The sequence below is a fragment of the Stegodyphus dumicola genome, chromosome 7 (assembly GCF_044657685.1).
Source record: "Stegodyphus dumicola isolate Sdum_Otavi_A_Nest chromosome 7, ASM4465768v1".
In the NCBI taxonomy this organism is placed as follows: Eukaryota; Metazoa; Arthropoda; class Arachnida; order Araneae; family Eresidae; genus Stegodyphus; species Stegodyphus dumicola.
The window spans coordinates 101,617,816-101,639,733 of record NC_140774.1 but is presented as its reverse complement, the minus strand read 5'-3'; the positions used below and the strand labels follow the sequence as shown (position 1 = coordinate 101,639,733).

Below are 21,918 nucleotides of genomic sequence, written 5' to 3'. Positions count from 1 at the left end.
CTAAGCGTCCAAATTATACAGTTTAAATCCTAGCATATATCATTGTATGTTAAGGAACGAAGATACCAGATGTAAGCAAAAACATTAAAATGTATTTAACATGTTTTGATTATTATTAAGTCATTTTTGTCACATCTGGAAAGAAAACAACATGACATTGTGATATTTTTAACATACTTATAAAATTACATAAAAAAAAAGAAAATCAATACTTACGAGTGAACAGTAATCCCAGGAATATTTTTCGAAAATCTATTTGTGCATCCATATGCAATATAAGCTGACATGCTTCAAAAAGAAAAGGAAAAAAAAAAAAAAAAAAAAATGTTGCAATTACAGACTTCCTTGCACAAGTCACAGCGATAACAGTAACATGGCCGTCAAGCTTCACTGTTTAAAATGAACCTTCCCTCCTTGTATTCTAACCAAGGAGGTTAGAATAGAAGGAGGGAAGGTTCAACTCAAACGGTGAAGCTTGGCGGCCATCTTCCTGTTATCACCGTGACTTGTGCAAGGAAATCTGTCATTGCAACATTTTTTTCTTTTCTTTTTGAAGCATGTCAGCTTGTATTGCATATGGATGCACAAATAGATTCTCGAAAAAAATTCCGGGCATTATTTTTCACACGTAAGTATTAATTTTCTTTTTTATGTAATATGACAACTATGTCAAAATATATCACAATGTCATGTGGTTTTCTTTCCAGATGTGAAAAAAAAGGACTTAAAATAGGTTATTTAATATAACTATAATCAAAATATATTAAATACATTTTAATGCTTCTGTTTATAGCTGGTATCTTCGTTCCTTAAGATACAATGCTATATGGTAGGATTTAAATTGTATAATTTGAACGTTTTAGTTAATTCGTTTTATAACTTTCATGAAAAGTAAGAAATCAATTGTTACTATTTTTATTAATTGTAAAGGTGTTAAATAAAGCAATGCTTTTCTTTATATATTATTATTCATTTTTTAAGTTAAGATAAACTGTTCTGTTGTTAAAAATTTTTTGCATAAACTTACAAATTTCTGGGCAGTATAGAGATAAAATTAAGTAAAATATTTACACAATTGAACATGTGGAAAGATGTATCCAAAAACTTATATAGGTGTATTTCTGTAATTCAATCAAAGGCAGTTTCTTTGAGATTAATAAATATGAAATGCGCATAAACTGAAATCATTGAATTCACATAAATCTGTTTTATTTTATTAAGATTTATTTTCTAACCTAAGCAAATTCGTGAAATATGCAGAAACATCATTTTTGAAAGGCTTTAATGTTATGCGCATGCATTTAGATTTCGAACTATTTCTTAATAATTTGCTGTACATAGTAAATTATGGATATCATCTTTATTACTTTAAAACAAAAATTCAACAATAGCGAAGGATTTCATTATAAATTTAAGATATTTTTACTGGAAAATAAATGCACGGAACAGCTTAGAAACACGTACATGTCACTGCCGTAATGCAATGTTTTGAAGTCACAAACATGGACGCCGCTTGTTCGGCGGAGTTTCATTCCCCGATAGTGGAGGAAACTGCGAACCCTCCCTCCTTCTATTCTAACCTCCTTGATTCTAACCTTCTTGGTTTGTGTCCGTGGTTTGTGGCAACGTTCTTTTCACATGTGCGCAGAGAGGCTGAAAAAATTTGTTAGATGTTGTTAATATAAATACTTTATTATTATAAAATATGGATCGCCAAAGTGGATACCTAAATATTTTTCCGTCTGTGGATCCTAATATGATGCAATGTGAGTATTTGATTTTAGCGTAGTTTTATGAACAGCATATGATAAAATTTTCAGCAAGATCATGATATACATTACGTAATCTGGAAATTTACTTTTTAATTTATGAATAATTAAACTTTTGGGGTATTGTTCAAAAAATTAATGCTTTTCTTTTATATAATTCATTTTAATCTGTATGATATTAAAATGCAGCAATTTAGACATGTAGTGAGGCAAATACATGTTATCCGGCTCCACTCGCCCAGTTAATACAAACACGGAAACATGCCAAGGTATCGCATAGCTCAGACCATTTCTCTCAGTTTAAACATCATAAATAAGAAAAGGTTATGTGGTAAGTGGAAAATAAAGAAATACTTTATTTAATAAATGTTACGTTTACTTTATGTAGTTTTCACAGGTAGCATATTGGGATCTTTACATTATGGTAACTTGGCGAAAATTTGGCGACCAACTCTCCTACAGCAACCCTCTATTTTTTTTCCCCCCGCCGCCATTTTGTCTTCACGAAGTAAAGACATGTTTCTTTTCTTTTTATCTACTGAACACTTCTTCCAACAATCTACTAGCCGAATTACACTTATGCTAGAAATTTTATCTAACAAAACTGCTTAATCATGACAAATATTCACTGCAAAATTGGGAAAAAGTGCACAATACCATACTCCTTACGCGTTTTTCAAAATAACACATACACATAAACCATGTACACGCCGACTTATTTTTACTTAAAAAAACATCCCAGAATTGCACAAAAATGGCATTGCGCACACTCTTCACTATATCCATGTACACTGCTTTTTTCTCATAAATTAGAAAAATTTCACGAAAATACATGACAATTTTCTCAATCTTTAAACCCGGTAAAAAGAACATATATGAAATTACCTGATCGCGAAAAAGTATTTACCCTTTACAAATATGAACATTTCCACATATAAAATAAATAAAATATCCAAAAACTTTTACCTCTAAATCATCTATTACATTATACACGTCACCAACGAATTCATACCGCAAGCATTACAAATACTTAGTATCAAATATTTAAATTATTTCCATGCACGTTTATTTCAACTTAAACGTATACCAAATTCCTACAAACATAAAATTCACAAAATAACTATCATTTAATTAAAATATCACTAAACCATGTACACGTCGACTTATTTTTACTTAAAAAAACATCCCAGAATTGCACAAAAATGGCATTGCGCACACTCTTCACTATATCCATGTAGACTGCTTTTTTCTCATAAATTAGAAAAATTTCACGAAAATACATGACAATTTTCTCAATCTTTAAACCCGGTAAAAAGAACATATATGAAATTACCTGATAACGTATACCAAATTCCTACAAACATAAAATTCACAAAATAACTATCATTTAATTAAAATATAATTAAATTCAGAAACACTATTTAAAATATAAATAAGCACATACATTAAATTAATAAAAATTACCTTACAATCCTAATTACTTTAAACTAAATCATTGCTAATAACAATTTTCCCAATAATACCAAATTCCTTTACTTCCACCTTACATTTAGAACAATGCATAAAAATAATATCCTCAAATAATTAAAAATACTAACTTACCTAATCTTCTTCAGAATCTTGATTACGTGTCCGATAAACCGTCACCAGGTTTCTTGCACCGCCATTCAAACTGTCTGTAATATCCTTCCTTTCACACAATCTCATTTCATTCCCACATATCGGACATTCATACTTATCCGCAATTAAGCAATTCTTTTCAATTACACATAAACGCAATAAAAATTTTGGATTTACTTTATATACGGCCATGCGATCCAAATATTAAACAACACTTTTTCACAGAGCATAAGATGAAACTACTGCTATAAAGTACAGCAGATATTTTTACAAATATACCCCCTTTTCCGATTAAAGATAAGTGATTCATCCATTAATGTCACATGACATATCTCAAGATCTCTCATTTCCCTCACACAAAATAATGCGTAATCGGAACTGACTACTTCTCACATTATTCCCAAAGTCCTAGGTAGTAACCATTATCGCCTCCAAAATGTCGCCAAACTACCTGTTACCATATTCCAAAGATCAGCGAATTTTTCTTAAAATTTTTGGTACATTATGAGAAGAATGTTCAGGTAGTTGTCAGAATTAATTTTAAAGCTTTATTATTATATTTTTCTTAAAGATTTTACAAAATACTCATTTTAGAATAATATACCAGGTTGTTCAATAAGTTCTCGGAATGGAAATGAAGAAATCAATTTTTATTTGTAAAAATGACTATTTTTCAATATAGTTTCCCTGAACTTCAATATACTTATTCCAACAGTCTTCTAATTTATGGATCCCTTGATTGTAGTGGTTTTTTGGCAGCTCTGCAAAATATCCCAGCTATTACCTCTTCATTTGAAGAAAATCGTTTTCTACGGAGATATTGTTTGAGGTGTGGGAAGAGCCAGAAGTCGGAGGGAGCTAAATATGGCGAATAGGCTGGATGTTGCAACAATTCGTACTTCAATTCAGTTATTTTAGCAATGGTTTTTTGAGCTGTGTGCGCAGGTGCGTTATCTTGGTGGAAAATTATTTTCTTCTTCTGTAATCCGGGTCTTCTTTCACGAATTTTTTCGTCTAATTGATTCAAAAGGTTACAATAATAATCTGAATTAATTGTTTTGCCAGTCTGATAAACAAAATTCCTTTCGCATCCCAAAAACTGATGCTAACACATTCTTGGCTGATTTTTGCAGACGTTCTCGCTTCGGCACCAAAGAGCCGGGTTCACACCACTCCTTAGCCTCCTGTTTTGATTCAGGATCATGATGGTAGACCCAAGTCTCATCCATTGTGATAAATTGACATATAAAGTCACTTTTATTCTTCTTAAAACGCTCCAAATGTTGCTGGCAAAGTCACATCCATATGTGTTTTTGCTCAATCGTTAGAGAATGTGGCACCCATTTTGCACAGAATTTTTTGAAACCCAAATTAACACTCAAAATATTGCTCACTATGCCCAATGAAATGCCTAAAGCCTCTGTTAAATCTCTTTCAGTCAATTGACGGTCTTCATTTTTCCGATGATTTCCAGTGTTGATGCAGTTTTTGGACGTCCCTCTCGTGGATCGTCTTCAAGGCTGGTACGACCACTTTTGAATAAACTAACTTTTGAAACCCACTTGCAAACCATTGTTTTTGAAGGAGCAGATTCACCCAACACATTCACCATTTCAGTATGAATTTCCATTGCCTTTAAACCTTTCTTTACAAAGAATTTGATAACTGTATGTTGCTCAATTTTATCCATACCTGAAAAAAAGCACAACGCGTTAGATATAAAGGGCAGTTAAACAATGAATAAATTAACAGATTGAAATGAAACTTTTGACGTGTTCCTAAGAAAGAACAAATATGAAAATGGCATCGAAGTTTTAGGTCTAATATTGACGAATAGATGGCACTCCGCAAACTTGTTGAACAACCTTGTAATTTTCTCATCTCGCAAATAAATATATATGGAAAAATATCCAAACAATCGCAGATTTTATTTAACATAACACACAATAAAAATTAAAAAATATTAAAACTGTCTCATAAAAATTTAATGAGCAAACAACGAAAAGTAAGCAATATTTTAAAATGAGACAGTGTATGATATTCTTTGAAACATGGGTGTGTGCAAAGTCCAACGTTGCATATATCACAGGAATATAATATCTGCTGCTATTTGACTCATTTAGCATTTGTATATGTTCCATGGTCAGATAGCGCTTTCGTTTTGCCATTAAAAAAAAAACCTTTCGCTAAGCAATACAAAATATTCATCTCAATACCAGTAAACTCAAAAAGTAATAAAAAAGTCTCTAATGATAGAACATCTACTCCACTATAATGGATAACAAAATAAAATAAAAATTAATAAATTAAATTAAAAGTATTCCAGAGCATCGAGAACATGTTCATTTGTTTGTATAAAATGACGCAGTAAGAGCCATTACATTACTCAACACTAACGAATTAGCATTTGTGTATATTCTACGTTTACATACTGCTTTTGTTTGCCATTAACAGAGTTGCCAACTCCCGATTTTCGACCGCTCTCCCGCCAACCCGATTTACAATATATTTCTCCCGACTTTTTCTTATTCTTAAAATTTCTCACGATTTTTATGCAACTTGGCTTAATACTTTGTTATATGAATAAAAAAAAGTGCTTTTGGACGTCTGAAAGCAATTGAATTTTCTCTACATTATACAGTCAAAAGTCGTTAATCCGGACTCGTCGGGACTTCGGCGATTCCGGATTATAGATCATCAGTTTAGATCTTGTAAGATGGCATGCAGAAATTCTAAAATTAAAACTATGAAACCGTAACTTATGAAATAAAGAACAATTATGATCTAAAGGGTATCAAAATTTACAAAAAAAAAAAAAAAAAAAAAAAAAAAAGCTTAATATTTATTTGTTTACTTTATTAAACATTTCTTTCAATGTAAGTTGTTTAAGTTGCTTCATTTTATGTGATAATACTTTCTCTTTAATTCTATAAACAGACATAATTTCTTGTTCAGTTACAAAGTTCCGCTGTTCAAGTCCCGTTAATTGCTGTGCCGAGAATACCGACTAACTTGTCAATGGAAATTTTTTCGTTTTCACTGACCTCTCTGTCACATTCTTCATGTCTTTATCCATTTTTTGCAACAATTCCACTTTTTATTTGTTGGACATCGAAACATACTTTTGTTTTGTAGATCCTTTGGAAGTTCCAGCATCGGAAATTCTATTTGACATAATCGAAAGTTCAAGTTTACTTTTATAAAATTGCTTTTACAGTCTGCAAAAAATAATAAGCGGGATCCAATTTGAAGATTAAGGAACAACGCAATCATTAACATTAACTGAAATAGATAATTAGATAATTTTAGCTTACACCGTCCGTTATGCATTAAACGCGCAGACGAAAACGTATTCTGCACTTGCGCACACGCATATGAGCAGTAGTCAAGGTCTTACGCGCACGCGTAAAACGCCTGTGCACATGTGCCAACGCGGCGCATGCGCAGAAAGTTTTTAGCTTTGAGGTCCGGATTATGGGTGTCCGAATTAACGACTTTTGACTGTATCTAAAACAAAACCTTGCGAATCAGATAGCTTCTGCTTTGTGAGTAAGAGCATTATACGTATCCAGAAACGTCGTTCTCCAGTTCTCCAATGGGCTTCGAGCTCCACTGCATGTCAGCTGGCATATATTAGCCAATGAGGACAAAGCAAGTTGTTATTTGGTCGTTCTTTTAGTTATTTCGTTCATTTTGTCCTGAGTTGTGTGAGTACACGTGCCTTAGGGAAATAGTTTTAGAAATTATCATCTTTTGTTACGTCTGCGAGAAAGGTGAAATACTCGTGTACATTTCAAAAATCGTACACAGTTGACTTTCCTTCCATTATTTCCTCAAGGAAATGTAATAAATTTGCGATGTGTACCGCCTGTCGTTACGATTTTTCGATTTCGTATGTTGGAAGGGCGGATGTTCTCAAACATGTGCGTACACAAAAACACAAGGATAACATGAGTTGTTTTGAAAAAAAACGAAAAATTAAATTTTTCTTCGGAAACAAAGGACCAAAAAGTTATTAATGCAGAATGTCTGTTCTCTGCCTTTTTACTGGAGCACAACCTGCCACTGAATGCATCGGATCACGCTGCAGCTTTATTTAGAAAAATGTTTCCCGATAGTGAAATCGCTAAGAAATACTGAAGGTGCAAGAATCAAAACAGGTGCAATTGTTAAAGAAATGGGTTTGAAAAATAAATCTTCAGTTATTGATTGCATTAAAACAGCTATGGTCTGCCTCTCTACTGATGGAAGCAATAATACCGATTCAAAACTGTATCCAATTGTTGTTTCTTTTTTTGATCCAGAGTCTTCAGAAATTGAGTGCAGTTTACTTTATGTTCCCACTTTAGAAGGACATTTGACAGGCTTTAATATAGCACAGCTAATTATTAAAACTTTAAAAGAAAACTGCAGGCACTCTGGATAATTGCTTAGCACTTGGTGCCCATAATGCACCAGTATTGGTAGGCTTGGAAGGCTGGTGTTGCAGGCATCTTAAGAAAGGAAAATTCAGATTTTCAGATTATGAGATGCACCTGTCACCTCTTAAATTTAGCAGCTGAAAAAGGGACAACTTCTTTACCAATAAATGTGGATGAACACATTGTTGATATTTATTATTATCTTGAAAGGAGTTCTAAAAGGAAGGAAAAATTGAAACAGTTCCAACAGCTGCATAACAGCAGTTTACAATTAGAAAACTTGGATGAAGTTATAAAATCAGCTACGATTGACACCCAGTGGAGTTTAATTGCAAAACTGAAAGGTGCTGATGGAATTTTAAAATATAGTGAACTGTCTAGAATTGTGTTGGCCATCTTGACAGTTCCCTATAGTAATGCAGAGTGTGAGAGGATTCTCAGTGTTGTTGCGAAAACGAGGACTAAATTTAGATCTAATATTAGAGATGGCACATTAGAAAAACTTTTATTAGCGAAAGCAGGCCTACGTGGCAATTCAATTGCTGTGAACAAAATTATGAAGTTTCTTTCTTAAAGAAAGCAAAATCTGCCACTGTTTATAACATTTGTACAAAAACTGATTAAAGTGTTTTTTTTTTTTTTTTTTTTTTTTTCTTAAAAGATGCGTGTAATAAAAATTTTTTTATGTGTAAGGTATTTTTGTGTTGCTTGCATTTAAGAATTAGTTACTACTTAAAGTTAATTCATTATTAAAACTTATATTTTTATCATTTAAAAAGTCTTTTTATTTTTAACATTGTGAAAAATCTCCTGATTTCTTAAAAAAAAATCCTGATTTTTGAGTGTCATAGGTTGGCAAGTATGCATTAAAAAAATACATTTCGCTGATGATAAAACATATCAAAGCCTGAAAAATCTAAGAGTAATAAAAAAAATCTCTAATGATAGAACGTCTATCCCACTATATCGTAAAAATAAAAAGTACCTCAATGCAGCGAGAACACATGCATTTCTTTATATCAAATGACGCAGTTAAAGAGACATTACATTGCTCAACACCCACCCACGAATCTCTCTCATTCTGAAACAAAATACCAAAAATAAAAAACATTGCGTAGGAATGAAGGTAAACCTACTTAACTTTCGATATATTTCGCCATAACACACATACAGCTACAACGGCAATGAAAAATACAGTCAAAAGTCTTTAATCCGGACGTCCATAATCCAGACCTCAAAGCTACAAACTTTGCGTTTACGCATGCGCATAATACCTTTACGCATGCGCATATGCGTTTACGCGACGCATGCACATTTACTGTATAACGGACGGAATAAACTAAGCTAAAATTATCTATTTCTGTTAATGTTGCAGATTCCGTTGTTTCTCAATCTTTGAATTGGATCTGGCTTATTATTTTTTGCAGACTGTTAGAGCAATATTATAAAAGTAAGTTTAAACTTTCGATTACCGTAATTTCCGGAAGAAACGCCGCGGTGTTTACGTGTTTAAAACTTAAATTTTCAGTGGGTGCGGCGTTTCTACCCATGCGGCATTTAGGTGCACTAAAAATAAAATATTTCCTATGATGGTCATTGTACATAGTTTGGATGGCCTTGTCATTGTGCATAGACTGGTGCTGTTCCCACACAAAAGACCACTCAGTTGCTTTTCGTGAACGTTATTTTGTTTACATTCTTTCCCTTGAATAGACCTACATGCCTTATTCACCCTAAACGAGATCTCAGAACAATAACATTCTTCCCCCTTTCAAATCAACATTCTTATCAGTTTGAGTAGTCTCTCTCCTCTGCCATTCAATGAATCTTCCGGGACCCATCCTCTTTCCACTCCTGCCTTTTCTGCAATTTTTTTCAAAGGTGGACACGACTCCACCTGCCTCGCAATAACGAACTCTTGAACTCTTGACGTATTTCCCCTTCAGCATGAATGGATTTTTCTTGGCATTCTGCCAAATACAGATCCCATCAGTTAGGGTACAAGTACTTGTTGCATAGTTTTTAATTAGGGTGCGGAAAATTTTTGAAAATGTCTCTAAACAGCACAGAAGCTATACATTTCTTACCTTAAATTTATTTTTGAGTTATGGTTTCATTTCATGCATTTTTCTTAACTGGTATGTCATATATCGGGACTTAGGTTGAGTTTTTGCATCTATACGGCCCACGACAATGTCACGTGCAATTTAATCTATTGTGGCGTTTCTGTGTAATTTTAATTTTTTTCCTGCCATTTTTCTCGAGTGTGGCGTTTACGCTGATGCAGCCTTTCTTCCGGAAATAACGGTATGTCAAAAAGAATTTCCGATTCTGGAGCTGCCAAAGGATCTACAAAGCGAAAGCATGTTTTGATGTCCATCAAACAAAAAGTGGAATTGCTGCAAAAAATGGATAAAGGCATATCCTTTGTTTCTCTAACATTCCGAAATCTGTATGTCAATTTCATGTTGCGGCCCGCAATGTACTGGAAGTTGATCTGTCAGCACTATCCTTATCTTCAAGGCAGATGTTTTTAATTTATTCGGCTGATAATTCCTTACTAAATGTAGTGTTTCATCTTGATGTACTCCGTCTTTGATATGATTTAAATCAAATTCCTCGTCATTATAAATATCACGAATACACATCAAATAGTTTTCTGGTTACAATTTTCTAATTTCGACTAGGCGTAATGTATGCTTTACACATGCGCGCGTTGAAAGAAATGTTTGCTAAAGTAAACAAATAAATATTAAGTTTTTTTGTGTAAATTTTGATACCTTTTAGATCATAATTGCTCATTATTTCATAAATTACAGTTTCGTATTTATAATTTTATAATTTCTGCATGCCATCTTACCAGATGTAAACTGATGATCTATAATCCGGAATAGCCGAAGTCCCGACGAGTCCGGATTAAAGACTTTTGACTGTACTAATTAAATGTTCTATCTAAAAAGTCAAATGGGGTAAGCCAGGCCATAGAGTGAACTAAATGGCGATTCAAATATGACACACCCGGCTGTAAGATAACGTTTGCTGCTGATGCATATATGACACGCCCGTACTGAACGGATTAAGCCAAATGGCATTCTCAAACAAAACATGCCTAACTTCGTTATAAAAGCTATTTTCTCGACATCCATGGGTTTCACTGCAATTTGAAAATATTCTGCGTCAGGTCTAGAGTATTCATGTACTTAGTGGATCAGATTTATCTAATTATTGGGAGGGGATATGTGGGATATTTAGTTATATTATTCAGTTTACATTACTCAACGGTGAATCCCCACGAATTCGCATCAGTGGAGGTGGGAGGCCATTTTCCTTTCTGCATAAAACTACTGGGCTTGCATAGGGGCTGCTACTCAGAACAATTCTTTGATATGCCAGCATCTATTTAATATGCTGTTGTAGGATTTTTTCCTTCACCTGGCCATAGTGATAAGACTTAGCCTGAACTGGGAAGGTGAGCATATTTATCTCGTACTACACCAGCTGACAGAAACTGGGCTTCTCATTGAATAATTTACAAAACTTTCGTACCAGATTTTTACCCATTTGGTAAGCCATCTAATGGTTTTTCTTTCACATGGATAATAGGCAAGCATCTGATCTTGCTTATCAGTACCTGCCATAAACTTATTATATTGAATCACAGGAAGTGGTTTTGATTTCGTTTTGCCTCTTTTGTTTATTATCCTTACAATATCATTTTTTTGTGTTCATTAGAAATATAAGCTATGTCTCTTTTATCTTTCCACTTGCCAATTCATATCACCATTAGCACACTTCGCTACCGTTTCCTCTTTCTATAGTTTTTTCTCACTAACCTCTTTTGGAAATGTCTTCCTGTTCCTTCTGATTATCCCGGTACAATGAGTTTTCTATTGTTAAGACATATTGCAGTTCATAGCTATTATAAAAATTGTCCACAAATACACTATTCCCAACATCTAGCATTCCTTCCAATAAATTAAACACTACTTTTTACACCTGTCTCTTCCATCTACAATCATCTATCATGCTGATATAAACCATAAATTTGATACCAATACCATTAAGGGTTGTAATCATATATAACTTGTATCTAACTTGATATATTTATGGTTTTTGTTTGGACTATACTGTTTAAAAATGAGCCGCCTATGCCATAATAGAGCTACTCTTATATAAGCCCTCACTTGGCGACAAATTTCTCGCCAAATATTTTTGGCGAGAAACTCCACGGTGCCATATTACTATCTCAATTTTTACTCTACATTTCGAACTTAAAGCCTTAAGCCTAAAGTGTCTCCAAAAATGCGGTTTTCGCATGTGCAAAAGCCACATTTTGAACACACAATTTAAGCTAAAAATCTGAAACAAAAAAAAAAAAAAAAAAAAAAAAAAAATTTAGATAGCATAAACGTAAAGTTTCTAACCTAAAATATTTGACAAGAATTCATGTTCACAGCGATATGTTTTAACTTAAAAAAAATCACAGAATTGCACAATCTATGCAGCAAAGAAATCTACGAACTACCCACACCTAGCTTAAATAAATTAACATAACAACAATAAATTTCAAAGAATACCATATACACAGTGCTCTGTTTAAATTTAAAAGAAATCTACGAATTGCGAAATCTAGGCAGCGAAGGAATCTACGAATTACGCACACCTCGCTTTAATAAATTAACATAATAACAATAAATTTCAAAGAATACCATGTACACAGCATTCTGTTTAAACTTTAAAAAAAAAAATCTACGAATTGCTCAGCGAAGGAATCTACAAACTACGCACACCTCGCTTTAATAAATTTCAATAATTCCATGTATGCAGCATTCTGTTTAAACTTTAAAAAAACATCTACAAATTGCACAATCTAGGCATTGCGCACTAATCAACAAAATAAACTAAAATAACTAAAATAAATTTCAAACAATTAAAAAAAACAATAAAAAAAACAACAATAAAGACAGAAATTCATACTAAAAAGACAATGAACATAATCTTTACATCAACAACAACAATAATCATTACAGTAATAACGACGAGCATAACATTCTACAAAATAAGAACAAGAATAAAATAAAATGCACTTGAATGAATGCTTCTTCGAACAGCAGAAATACCAATTTCAAACATCACCAAACAATTTCACCACAAATTTGTTAAAAGCATCTTCTCCCGTTTCAGAACAACGATGGAAAATATATAAACCACCAAATAAAACTCCAAATCGCTTTTCCGTTTATAAGTCGGCAATGTCGCTTTAACATGCCGCTACGTAATTTATATGACAGCCAGACTCACTATCTACAAAATTGATATTATCTTTAACAAATAAATGTTCAAAACCTTCTCCTAAATACTTGTACAATTTCCAGCCACCCGAAAAAATAGTTGTACCAGGCACATGACTAAAATTTTGCCAACAGTAAAATCCAAGTTTTCACGTAAAAAGGAGCATCCATAAAAACCAACATCACCCCAAATACCAGTGCACAACACATAACGCAGCATTTGGCAACCTGAGGGCGCATATAAGAGTAGTACATAGTAAGAGTAGATAATGTCATCAACTCAACTAATCTCTCATCTTGGGTAATACATTTCAGTCAATCACATTTTGAACAAATTCACCATACTTCTAATTTCATATAGTCGATCCTTTGAGGGTTTTTGCATTTTGCTTTGGGATTGTTGCAAAGTGCTAAGCTCTCAGCAATAAAAGAAAACAATTCCTGCTCATATTATATGAGAATCTCATATTTAAAATTAATCCCACAAATACCAACATTTCATCTTGTGGTTTCCTTCCAAGGGTTTTCCATCTTTTTCATACTCCTGTAAGATATTTATATTGTTTATTAGTTCTTCATCAATTAAAATTCTTTGTTTAAATATGCTGCACAATGCTGCTAGGGAAATTTAGTTTAAATGTAAATTTTCACTGGGTTCTCTTATCAAGGACCTTAAGATTTTTAAACAATTTTTCCTTATCTTTCAGGCTTAGATCTTTTCACCTAAGCATTTTTTAAATGTTACAGAATAAATCTACAGCAAGTTTTAAAATGCTTCTTTCTATAATTTATTCAGTTTTAAACTCGCATTTCTTAGCCAGTGGAAAGTTTGCACTTATTCAGTTAAGTTTATCTGCCACTTCATGATTACAGGTATGACCTTTTTTTTTTTTTTTTTTTTTTTTTTTTTTAACCTTATGTTAATATACGTTGCTGCTAGGAAATAGTTTATGAACTTTTTTCAGAGCATTTTATGAAAAGAAGTAATCCTGAAAAGACAATATTGAACATGGAAACATCAAAAGTTGGGATGCAGAAGTTGCATGTCTACCTCTTGTTAGTATGGAGAAACACTTACTCATTTACATTGACTCTAGAGCAGCAGTTCTTGATCTTTTAAATACCGCATACCATCTAAACAAAAACTGAAAAATTTTACTACTGCCACAACATTTTACAATGATTATTTTTTAATTTCTCAATAGAAATATTTTTGAAAATATATATTTTGCCATTTGCACAACCTATTGGCTATTTGTATTAAATATGCACGCACAAATAATACGTATTAGATTAAGAATTGGTTGCCGTTTTAACTATCAAAATTTAAGTTTTAATATTTTAATTCTCAATTTAGTGCAAAATTTGGGTCTGTTTAAGGGAGGTCAATTTCTTTATGTTTGTTCTTATTTCACTTAGTTTTAGCTGTAAATTAGAATCCACTTTTAATTGTGTTCTGTAATAATTTTACAAATGTAACACGGAAGAAAATCCTTGTTCACACAAATAGGTTGTGCAAAAAGGCAATAAAAATCTAATAGCTGTATTTGAAATGCCTTTAAATTCTTTTTTTCACTTCATCCAAAAGTTAACAAATGTGTTACTTTTGAAATCTTCAGTTAGAGTTCCCCCCCCCTCCCAACAGCGTGTGATTGTGAACAGTTACAGTTTTGTAACAGAGTCCATTAATCTATGCCAGGGGTTCTCAACCAGTCGTACGCATACCATTGGTGGTACCCTAGAGAAAAATAGGTGGTAAGCAAAGCATTTTTAACTATAAATTCAAAAATTAAAACCCTTTTCAAAATTAAATCCTGATTGAGTTTTTTCTCTAATACTCGCAAATTTATGTGATCTGAGCTTTGTTCAAGAGTAGTGATGGGCAACTTCGGTACTTTCTTGTACCCGGTACAAAATACCCGTTACTCAAGTAACCGTTACTTTGAAAAGTACTGAAAACCGATTTCAAGTACCGAGTTTACATAAACATGTCCGGATAATTTACGGTGTTCCATTCGATAGTTCCCCCCCCTCAAATAAGCTCCAAAGGTAGTAAAAAAAAAAAGATTCGGACTGCCAGGTGAAAGTTCACCTCTCTTCCTATCGGAGGAGCGTCGTCACGTCCTGGGGTTAAGCAGGCGTTGACAATCCTGCGTTAGGCACATGACCTGGGTTTAGTTTTTGGCGAGATGAAAATCTGTTTTTAGAAAGGGGAAGAATTATCATAAGTGGGTCAGTTATCTTTGTTCTTTCATTAGAAAAGTTTAAAATTGCGTCTGCATTTTATGTTGATTGGCTTAGTGATCCACTAGATGCTGTGACATTTTCTGAAGTAGGTACAGCGGGATAAAAAAGGATCCTATTTATTTAAAAAGGATCATATGATTTACGTTGCTCTATTAAACAAGCAAGCGAAAAATATTTTTCTTGATTCATGCTAAAAATATGTTGAGGAAAAGGAAGTAATCTAGTTGGTAGTTGATTCCATTCACCAATCCAACAACAGCAACTTACCAAATCAGTCATTTCAGATCCATGCAGTTTTTCTCCTACAAATGATGAAAAATTAAAACATGCACAATTCAGATTGCAAATCATCTAGTGCTCCCTTCCCTTTCCCTCCTGACTATACCGACTCCAACCACAAGCGAGCAATGCCGGCTACAGTGACTATCCCCCCCCACGCGCACACGAAGGCAATTAATTATACTACCTCAAACTCTAGTCTCCGTGACGAACGGAACGGAAGTTCCCCCCTTTCACGCTTGCCATTCCATGCCCTATTTCAAGGTCATTCATGGACACAAGGAGCGCATATCACCATTTCGCAAATACAACCAGATACTACTGTCCTCGTACCAAAACCGAAGTGAGCTGAACCGTCATCGATCCTCCAGTAACGAATACCGAGAAGAGACACATATTTGCGTTCCAAAGTAGCGAATACCAAAAAGCACCCGTTTCGCTACAGAAGTAACGAATACCAAAAAGTACCCGTTTCGGTACAGAAGTAACAAATACCAAAAAGTGCCCGTTTCAGTACAGAAGTAACGAATACCGAAAAGTACCCGTTTCGGTGCAGAAGTAACGAATACCGAAAAGTACCGATTTCCGTACTGAAGTAACGGGTACTTGGATGTACTGATTTTCAGTCCCCGTTACAAAATACCCGGTTCGGTAGTACCGACTCTTCACTATTCAAGAGTGGTGGTGGTAGTAGTACTTTGTAGTGGTGGTACTAGAGGTTTTCAATTTTTGTTTAGATGGTACGTGTTACTCAAAAGATTGAGAACCGCTGATCTGTACTAAGGCCAGATGTGGTGGTCTCTTTATTATGAAGGCACCTAATAGGTGGGCCACCATTGTTTCCTATGAAGGGACAGACAGTTACAACCATCTCTTCTCCGGTATTCAAACCCATGCTCTTCGCTATCACAGTCAGGCTTCCCTAACCATTATACTGTCTGGGCAGCCTTCAGTTAGAGTTCGATCACAGAGTTTCTGTCAGTTGTTTTTTTTCTTTATGAGATAAAATGTCAGGTACATTTGAACAAAATGGATTTCTAATTCAATTTTCTTTTTCATAATCCAATATTATACTTTTATTTATTTATCAATAAATACTTGTTAATTATTTATCAATGAAAAACGATGATTTTTAATATTGGATGCTAATTTTTCTTTGATTTTTCAAATTATTTTTGTTTAGAAAACTTTCTAAAAGTTTTAAAAAAGCTTAAAATATTATTATTCATTTCTTTGATTATTAGCTCCAGTTTCTTTTTTAGTTCAAAGGTGCTTTGTCCCTGAAGAACAACTATTGTTTTAGTTTTGCGTTAAAAACTTTAAAAGGCTGTATCACTTTTCAAATCATTGCCACCAAATGCTATCACCCTGTATTTGAAGAAATTAAATAATGAAAAATTTGCATAAATGTATGTATGTTTCTTGCATTGTGATAAAACAATGGTGTAAGCCATCCAATTTTGAATTACGTAATCATTCTGCAAATATGGGCATCTGAAAGTTCAAATTTGAAACTTGGAATTTGTTTTATTATCGATTACATATTTTGTAAAATTTTAACGAATTTTTGATTAACAAACTCTCAATGATTTAAAAGCGAGCAATGGCTCTCTATGGGGCGGGGACCTTTTTATCTCCAGCGTGTGGAACTGTATATAGGAAATTCTAAACTTATGCTCATTAAAAAATTACTTTCCAACATTGCTGTTGAACTGAATTTAATGGTTCAAGTGCAGAGAACATGATATTTAATAAATAAAGGGGACACACAAAACATTAAAAAAAAGCCTCTTTGGATGTAATTTAAAATCTGCAGCCTTTCAGATTTTTTTTTATACATTGCATTTATTTGATCTCCAAAAGCAAATAAATTAACACTTTGTCCTTGTAATCCTGAATTTAATTTATTTAACTTCTAAAAAAAAATCTGCAAAAAGCTTAAAATATTATTATCCAATTCTTTGATTATCGAGTTTTTTTTAATCATTGCTTTTATTTTATTTCTAACGGTAAACAACATTTGTTCTTATAATCATTTTTTCGGTAACATTTTGTACTTATAATCCTAAATTTAATTCATTTAATTTTCCGAAAATGACAGCTAAGTATGCTCAACCATAATTTCCTAAATAAACATTTTTGCAATTCCTGTTTTGATTCACAAAAAAAGGAAAATTTGAATTTCTGATTGAAATTCAAAAAGACGATTTAAAAGTCTGACTCTGGATAACCACTTTACTTCAGAATGTGACAAAGGTATTTCATGTTCATTGCCCATCTCTTGGCATAAAATTATAAATATTCTTGAATTTAAAGCTTGGCCTTTAATAAAATTAACAATTTTCACAGTTTGATTCAAAATGATTTTCAGATTTTCCGCAATTGTTTTGTCTACTAAAACTTCACGATGAATGGAGAAGTGAGTAAATTTAGTTTCAGATGTGACTTTATTTGAGAAATAACGTAGGAATTTTTCCTTTTAAAGCTTCGTCATTGCATACGCCAATGCACTAAATCAATGGAATATCATTCTCAGACATAAAATTATCAATTACTTTAAAAATTTCATTTTCATTTGCTCTATCATGAAGAGAAGCACAAAATAAATACTCTTTGGCAATTCGTTTATCTTCTTCGAAATGTATGTTAACTAATAATTGAACGAACATCGTTATGTGATTACTTTCATCTAATTGTAATGCGAAACACTCACTATGTGTTATTTTTTGAATTTGTGTCTCTTTTATGGAATTTGCCATTTCATGAATTTGTCTACTTTCTCTATCATTTGATAATGGAATATTATTATGTTCATTAGCTACTTTTTCATTGAGCACTGTTAAAACAATATCTTTAGCTGCTAGTAATAAAAGTTCAAAATGCGGACCTTAAAACCACCAACAAGGTTTTTCTTGTAGGCTTTATGCATGCACATTTGATTTCCCCCTCTGCACATAATAAAACATCTGAAGAGTTCTGATTCTTAATTTCACTTCAACACTAAATAAAATGCCATGTCATTGAAGAAACAATCATTTTAGCATAAATATGTACGATCAGTAATTTGGCTCCATTGCTACATATCTGCTTGGCAGCCATCCCAAACTGAAACATTCCATGCCAAAAGCTGATGAATCATTATTTATTATACTTTCCTTTCATCACCACATGTTTATCAAAATGTGACAACTTGAGTAATGACTCATGTAGCACTGCCTAAAGAATTTTTTTATGTATCCTGGTGTGGTAACCTTTTTTGTTGACATTACGCTTGGCGATGATTACAGATTTGTGTTAAATATGCTAAAACATGTTGACAAGGAAAAATTTACCAAAAATTTTTTTCCATATGCTGAAAATATATTTTGTTGAGGATACTCATAGACCCAAAGATTACATTTAGGGCTGTTTGAATTAAAAATAACTGATTTGTTATTCACATAAACCCAGAACCAGCGCCAGGGCTCGTATGGCTGCAACGAGTCGCAGAATTTAGGACCCACAGATGCTGCATCAGGCAGTCGCTGGCCCTCAATAAAGCTTAAGTATATGTGGCAATTTATTTATTCAGAACTCTGATAAGCCTTAAGCATGTGGAAGAAATAGACATAAGTATAATAAATAACTGAACTAATACAATTCAGGCTTAATTGTCTCAGTGCGTGATAGAAGCTAGATAAAATTTAAGGGAACAACTTGTCATTAGTCGCCAAGCTCATGATGCATAGCCAAATATGTATAGTGAAGGATAGCTAAATTTGATAATGATTGCCGCTAATTTTAAAGGTTTTCGAATATCGCAAAACAAAGGTGAAATTTTCCAATTAATGGATTTTGTAAAGAAATGTTGAGAAGCGGTAATAAATGAAGATGATATAACAGCAGTTTTTTATTGCAATGGCAATGCCGCAATCATCAATCAATAAACAGATGTCGAAATCTGTAGTGTGCTTCTAGATCCAGAAAATACTGCTACCGATAGTGAAGGAAGTCGACAGAAAAGGTGCTAAAAACGAGAAAATTTCGATTGACAAGTTAGTCGGAATTCTTGAAACGGCAGTTACAGGACTTCAACAATGTAACTGAACAAAAGATTAAGTCTGTCTACAGAATTAAAGAGAAAGTCTTAGCACAAAAAACGAAGCAACTTAAACAACTTACATTGAAAGAAATGTTTAACCGCTTGCTTGATTATCCCGAGTTATCTCGGGTTGGTATATATTGCAGTTAATTATTATGCCGGGAAAACTCAGGCAAAGCAGAATTTGGTAGTACGATTCGTTTTATTACATTTTTACTTGCTCTTGAGGAAATAAAAGGAAATACAGTCAAAAGTCGTTAATCCGGACTCGTCAGGACTTCGGCGATTCCGGATTATCGATTTTTCCGGATTATAGATCATCAGTTTAAATCTCGTAAGATGGCATGCAGAAATTCTAAAATTAAAAATGTGAAACCGTAATTTATGAAATAAAGAACAATTATGATCTAAAGGGTATTAAAATTTGCAAAAAGAAAAAGCTTAATATTTATTTGTTTACTTTATTAAACATTTCTTTCAATGTAAGTTGTTTAAGTTTTGCTTCGTTTCATGTGATAATACTTTCTCTTTAATTCTATTAAACAGACATAATTTCTTGTTCAGTTACAAAGTTCCGCCGTTCAAGTCCTATAATTGCTATGTCAAGAACACCGACTAATTTGTCAATCGAAATTTTTTTGTTTTCAATAACCTCTGTCACTTTTCTTCGCTATCGGAAGCGAATTATAATGACGAGGAACTTGTTTTAAATCATATCAAAGACGGAGCATATCGAGATGAAATACTACATTTGGTAAGGAATTAAAAGCCAAATAAAATAAAAACATCTGCGCTGAAGATAAGGATAGTGCTGACAAATCAACTTCCAATTCATTAGGCGCCCGCCCCCGAGCAGCGTGAAATTGATAAACAGATTTCGGATTTCAAAACATACTTTCGCTTTAGATCCTTTACATATTAACAAATATATATCGGAAATTCTATTTGATATAATCGAAAGTTTAAGCTTACTTTTATAAAATTGCTCTTACAGTCTGCAAAAAATAATAAGCCGGATGCAATTCGAAAATTAAGGAACAACGCAATCATCAACATTAACTGAAATAGATAATTAGATAATTTTAGCTTATACATCCATTATACATAAAATGCGCACGCGAAAACGTATTCTGCACTTGCGCACACTCATATGCGCAGTCGTAAAAGGTTTACGCGCACGCGTGAACGCCTCTGCGCATGTGTCAACGTGGTGCATGCGCAGAAAGTTTTTAGTTTTGATGTCCGGATTATAGATCATTCCGAATTATGGGTGTCCGAATTAACGACTTTTGACTGTATTCAACTTTGATTGGCAGTTTGCGAAGTTTTGTTGGTTTCGCGGTTCTTTTGGCAGGACTGGTTGCGTGTTTCCCTATTGTATAGTATATGTCGGTTTGTGGATTAGTAACGTATGAAGAAGGATACTTGTGTTGAAAAAAGTAAAATAATGGCGATGGTGCAAGACAGCGGTTTGCACCATCACAGATTATGAAAAGGTGGAAAGATTATGAAGAGAATTATGCGAGGTGGAAAGATTATGAGAGATTATTATTAGAAGAGGATTATGAGAGGTGGAAAGATTATGAAGAGGTTCATATAGTGATTATGAAGAGGTGGAAAAAAATCAAATCCTACGACACAGTGTACTATATGCTCCCATAGAAGAGATCCCAGCGGTAAGTCAGTAAGAAAAGAGACCAGGACGGTTATTCTACGCTACGAGAGTCGACAGCAAGTTGTGGGCCGCCAGATGTCGCTTCTAGTAAAAAACAGGTCTGCCCAACATCCTATATTCTCTGAGTACGGAAGTTGTCAAAAGCGCGTGAAAAAGTGTTGCCGCGTCGTCAATCAGGGTTGTCCAGTTGACGTACTAAGTAGACAATGGCTTTGTATGTGTTTTCGCCGCTGATTTTTTTCATATTTAAACAAAGAATACCGTCGTAGATCTCTGAATCGATGGCGAATTTATAGAAAATATGTTGATGCTTTTGCTCTGCCAAAAGATGTTTTCATTGCGTATTTCAGATTGCCAAAATTTATAGTTATTTTAATTTGAGATGAACTGAGAGAGTATTTGGAGCCACATTCAGAAAACAAGAACGCAATTTCTACTGAAAGAAAGGTTATATTATTCCTGAAATTATAGATATAAATTGTAATTGTACGCTTTAAAAATGTAGAAGATAATAAGTTTATCAAGCACATAAACC

At 33.3% G+C, this 21,918-nt stretch overlaps 1 protein-coding gene across 1 annotated transcript in view; it reads left to right on the top strand.

The window, feature by feature from the left end:
• The first annotated feature begins 1,608 nt into the window (after window positions 1–1,608).
• Window positions 1,609–21,918, top strand: part of Tim23 (translocase of inner mitochondrial membrane 23) — a 67,844-nt gene continuing 47,534 nt past the window's right edge. Inside the window, exon 1 of the mRNA XM_085820655.1 lies at window positions 1,609–1,766. Coding sequence (XP_085676781.1) covers window positions 1,706–1,766 — 61 coding nt within the window. The 5' untranslated portion in view covers window positions 1,609–1,705. The remainder of the gene's footprint in view (window positions 1,767–21,918) is intronic.